The sequence below is a fragment of the plastid genome of Daucus carota (assembly GCF_001625215.2).
Source record: "Daucus carota subsp. sativus plastid, complete sequence".
NCBI lineage: Eukaryota > Viridiplantae > Streptophyta > Magnoliopsida > Apiales > Apiaceae > Daucus > Daucus carota.
In genome coordinates this window covers 12,501-17,500 of record NC_087061.1, presented here as the reverse complement: position 1 = coordinate 17,500, position 5,000 = coordinate 12,501, and the positions used below count along the sequence as shown (strand labels likewise).

At 35.6% G+C, this 5,000-nt stretch overlaps 5 protein-coding genes across 5 annotated transcripts in view; all 5 read left to right on the top strand. All coding sequences in view use genetic code 11, as the record gives it.

The window, feature by feature from the left end:
• rpoC2 (RNA polymerase beta'' subunit) overlaps positions 1-1,196 on the top strand; it is a 4,173-nt gene extending 2,977 nt beyond the window's left edge. Inside the window, exon 1 of the mRNA in view lies at positions 1-1,196. This exon is cut by the window's left edge and continues 2,977 nt beyond it. Within this exon, the coding sequence (YP_011069421.1) occupies positions 1-1,196 (1,196 nt within the window).
• Positions 1,197-1,403: 207 nt separating this feature from the next.
• Positions 1,404-2,114, top strand: rps2 (ribosomal protein S2). The gene has a single exon. The coding sequence runs from the start codon at positions 1,404-1,406 to the stop codon at positions 2,112-2,114; it is 711 nt and encodes a 236-aa protein (YP_011069420.1).
• Positions 2,115-2,393: 279 nt separating this feature from the next.
• Positions 2,394-3,137, top strand: atpI (ATP synthase CF0 A subunit). Its single transcript has one exon. It carries the CDS (start codon positions 2,394-2,396, stop codon positions 3,135-3,137), a length of 744 nt encoding a protein of 247 aa, YP_011069419.1.
• A 743-nt stretch (positions 3,138-3,880) lies between these two features.
• atpH (ATP synthase CF0 C subunit) lies at positions 3,881-4,126 on the top strand. Its single transcript has one exon. It carries the CDS (start codon positions 3,881-3,883, stop codon positions 4,124-4,126), a length of 246 nt encoding a protein of 81 aa, YP_011069418.1.
• A 379-nt stretch (positions 4,127-4,505) lies between these two features.
• atpF (ATP synthase CF0 B subunit) overlaps positions 4,506-5,000 on the top strand; it is a 1,280-nt gene continuing 785 nt past the window's right edge. The window contains exon 1 of the mRNA in view: positions 4,506-4,649. Coding sequence (YP_011069417.1) covers positions 4,506-4,649 — 144 coding nt within the window. The remainder of the gene's footprint in view (positions 4,650-5,000) is intronic.

Genomic DNA, 5,000 nt, shown 5'->3' with positions numbered 1-5,000 from the left:
TTTATCCATTTTCCCATTTAATAACTTATAATCAGATCTTGGTAATTAACTATTTGCAACTTGACAACTTAAAACAGACCTTTCAAGTAATTAAATATTTTTTAATGGATGAAATTGGTAAAATTTATAATTATGATTTGTGCAGTAACATTATTTTGAATCCATTCAATTTAAATTGGTATTTTCTTCAGCACAATTATTGTGAAGGGATGTCTACAATAATGAGTCTTGGGCAGTTTATTTGTGAAAATGTATGTATAGCCAAAAATGGACCACATCTCAAATCGGGTCAAGTTCTAATTGTTAAAATGGATTCTGTAGTAATACGATCCGCTAAGCCTTATTTAGCCACCCCAGGAGCAACGGTTCATGGCCATTATGGGGAAATCCTTTACGAAGGAGATACATTAGTTACATTTATATATGAAAAATCGCGATCTGGTGATATAACGCAGGGCCTTCCAAAAGTGGAACAGGTATTAGAAGTGCGTTCGATTGATTCAATATCGATGAATCTCGAAAAGAGGGTTGAGGGTTGGCATGAATGTATAACAAGAACTCTTGGAATTCCTTGGGGGTTCTTGATTGGTGCTGAGCTAACTATAGTGCAAAGTCGTATCGCTTTGGTTAATAAGATCCAAAAGGTTTATCGATCCCAGGGGGTGCAGATCCATAATAGACATATAGAAATTATTGTACGTCAAATAACATCAAAAGTGTTGGTTTCAGAAGATGGGATGTCTAATGTTTTCTTACCCGGAGAATTAATTGGATTGTTACGGGCGGAACGAATGGGGCGTGCTTTGGAAGAAGCAATCTGTTACCGAGCCGTCTTATTGGGAATAACAAAAGCATCTCTGAATACTCAAAGTTTCATATCCGAAGCGAGTTTTCAAGAAACTGCTCGAGTTTTAGCAAAAGCTGCTCTACGGGGTCGTATTGATTGGTTAAAAGGCCTGAAAGAGAACGTTGTTCTGGGGGGGATGATACCCGTTGGTACCGGATTCGAGGGATTGGTGCACTCTTCGAGACAACATACCAACCTTTCCTTGGAAACCAAAAATAATAATATATTTGAGGGGGAGATGAGAGATATTTTGTTCCACCACAGAAAATTTTTTGATTCTTGCTTTTCAAAGAATTTCCATGATACATCAGAACAATCATTTATAGGTATAGGATTTAATGATTCCTAAAAGTGGATTCAGCCTTTTATTTGAAAAATTTGATTTCTTTTAGGAATAGTCAAAATGATAATAACGAATAGAAAGTAATAATGTAATGGCTTAGGTTATCGTATATCTACGGTCATTTTGCGGTAGAAGAGAAGGTTCCATCGGAACAATTTTTATTTTAGGATACCCTCGTCTCTTAAAAAAAAAAAGAGGAGGGTGTGGGGAGAAATGACAAAAAGATATTGGAACATCGATTTGGAAGAGATGATGAAGGCCGGAGTTCATTTTGGACATGGTACTAGGAAATGGAATCCTAAAATGGCCCCTTATATTTCTGCAAAGCGTAAAGGTATTCATATTATAAATCTTACTAGAACCGCTCGTTTTTTATCAGAAGCTTGTGATTTGGTTTTTGATGCAGCAAGTAGGGGAAAACAATTCTTAATCGTTGGCACGAAAAATAAAGCAGCTGACCTAGTAGCATGGGCTGCAATAAGGGCTCGGTGTCATTATGTTAATAAAAAATGGCTCGGCGGTATGTTAACGAATTGGTCCACTACAGAAACGAGACTTCATAAGTTTAGAGACTTGAGAACAGAACAAAAAACAGGGAGACTTCGTCGTCTTCCGAAAAGAGATGCGGCCGTGTTGAAAAGACAATTATCTCACTTGCAAACATATCTGGGCGGGATTAAATATATGACGGGGTTACCAGATATTGTAATCATCATTGATCAACACGAAGAATATACGGCACTTCAAGAATGTATCACTTTGGGAATTCCAACAATTTCTTTAATCGATACAAATTGTGACCCCGATCTTGCAGATATTTCGATTCCAGCCAATGATGACGCTATATCTTCAATCCGATTAATTCTTAACAAATTAGTATTCGCAATTCGTGAAGGGCGTTCTAGCTATATAAGAAATCCGTGATTCGTATTATTAATTTACTATTATTAATAATAAGATAAAAAACTTAACTTACTTTGTAAATTTCATAGAGTTTTGTAATCAGTTACTATTTCTGAATCTCAGATACTCTTTTTGGATCTCAAAAAAGAGATAAAAAACTGGGGATATTATGTGATTCGTTGGTATTCAAGAATTGAATTGGTATTATAAATATATATAGGATTAAAGTAGTCACGTAGAGAAAGAGACGTTTGAATCAAAATAATTTTATTTTAAGCTATATTTTTTTCAGAGGGCAATATGAATGTTCTATCCTGTTCCATCAACAAACTAAATGGGTTATACGATATTTCTGGTGTGGAAGTAGGCCAACATTTCTATTGGAAAATAGGAGGTTTCCAAGTCCACGGCCAAGTACTTATTACTTCTTGGGTTGTAATTGCTATCTTATTGGGTTCAGCTACTCTAGCTGTTCGGAACCCACAAACCATTCCAACTAGCGGTCAGAATTTCTTCGAATATGTACTTGAATTCATTCGAGATGTGAGTAAAACTCAAATTGGAGAAGAATATGGTCCCTGGGTTCCTTTTATTGGAACAATGTTTCTATTTATTTTTGTTTCTAATTGGTCAGGAGCGCTTTTACCTTGGAAAATCATACAATTACCTCATGGGGAGTTAGCCGCACCCACGAATGATATAAATACTACTGTTGCTTTGGCTTTACTCACGTCAGTGGCATATTTCTATGCGGGTATTAGCAAAAAAGGATTGGGTTATTTCGGAAAATATATTCAACCAACCCCAATCCTTTTACCCATTAACATCTTAGAAGATTTCACAAAACCTTTATCACTCAGTTTTCGACTTTTCGGAAATATATTAGCTGATGAATTAGTAGTTGTTGTTCTTGTTTCTTTAGTACCTTTAGTGGTTCCTATACCTGTCATGTTCCTTGGATTATTTACAAGTGGTATTCAAGCTCTGATTTTTGCAACTTTAGCCGCGGCTTATATAGGGGAATCCATGGAGGGTCATCATTGACTATTTTTTGAAATATTATTTTTGAGTTTATCCCAAGGCAACATATGCGCGTCTCAAAAAAATTTAATCTAATTAGGAAATCTAAATATATAACTCACTATATACAGAGTAATAGCAAAAGACAGTAGAGTAGAGAATTTAAAAATAAAAAAAGGGTGATTCGGATCGGAGAGGGAGGTTTATTAGGTATATTATACGTAAAAAGTCGTTATTCTATAAGTCAACTTTTTTTCGACGCAAAATTCTCGAATCCGATTGAATCTACGATCAATGAAGAATTGGTTTACGTTATGGAAGAAAGACATGTATATGTGATTTATATTAAATATTGACTAGTTATATATGAACTAAAGATATATTCAATTTGTCCTACTACTAGTGAAATTGCCCTACTACTATAAATTTGGATGGATATTCCAATAGAAGTCCTTCCGTATCCTCTGGGACTGTGAGTTGAATGAATAAATCGATGAAATCAAGAAAAAAATCGAAGAATTCAAAGAATGGTTCGGAACAAAGAAATGGACGGACGAAAGTCGTACGGATTCGAAAAGACTTTGTCGATAGGAACTAAAAGAGATATCGAAGTAAAGTAGTTTTGATCCTTGAATAAGATTTTTACTTCAATTTTACATTTGTAGTGACTTCGACTGGATGAATTGTAGCGATGGAATGATTAAGTTAGAATTCATCAGCTGACTGTATCATTAACCATTTCTTTTTTTTTGTATGAGGAACTTATCATGAATCCACTGATTTCTGCCGCTTCCGTTATTGCTGCTGGATTGGCTGTAGGGCTTGCTTCTATTGGACCTGGAGTTGGTCAAGGTACTGCTGCGGGCCAAGCTGTAGAAGGTATCGCGAGACAGCCCGAGGCGGAGGGAAAAATACGAGGTACTTTATTGCTTAGTCTAGCTTTTATGGAAGCTTTAACAATTTATGGTCTGGTTGTAGCATTAGCACTTTTATTTGCGAATCCTTTTGTTTAATCTTATAAATAAGAAAAATAGAATTTTTGCATATTGTATTGCCTTGAACCTGTCATTTGCTTTTTCGAATTACACCAAGGTTTCATTCCGAGAATTACTTATTCGTTGAGAAAATAACCCACGGGAAGGGCTGATTTGCGGATGAGGAATTAGCATACCCACTCGCTTTCATCCTTCCCGTTCGTAGTCTAAGGAAACCCCTTTTTAGGTTTTTTAGGAAGGGTTTCAATAAAGGGGGTAATTCGCCGTTTATAAATCGAATCTTTTTTGGCTCGATTTTTAAATAGTAAAATTGAGATATATCAAAGGGGGGTAGGGCGATACAAAAAGAACTCTGTTCTTTTTTTTTTTTTTTAGTCTATCTATAAGAGGAGATCATATGAAAAATGTAACCGATTCTTTCGTTTCTTTGGGCCACTGGCCGTCCGCCGGGAGTTTCGGGTTTAATACCGATATTTTAGCAACAAATCTAATAAATCTAAGTGTAGTGCTTGGGGTATTGGTTTTTTTTGGAAAGGGAGTGTGTGCGAGTTGTTTATTTCAAGAATAGGCTGGATCCAACCAGCTGTACTTTTTATGTTATAACTAGGAAAGAGAGGTACATGATCTCACGAATGACTTCTGAACAAAGAAATCATATGCAAGAACCATAGCATTTCGTGATTCGTTGGTAAATCCGCTTTGATTCTCTATCAACCAAAAATGTGGGACCATTAACATTAACTATGGTTAAAGCTAAATCGTTTGAAGTCCAGACGCAGCATGGTACTCTTTCTACCACTATATGTAATATATATATAAGAGATGTTTTCAAAACGCAAAATTGATCTATATAGAACACTCATATGGATAAAATTATTTGAACCGTTTATTA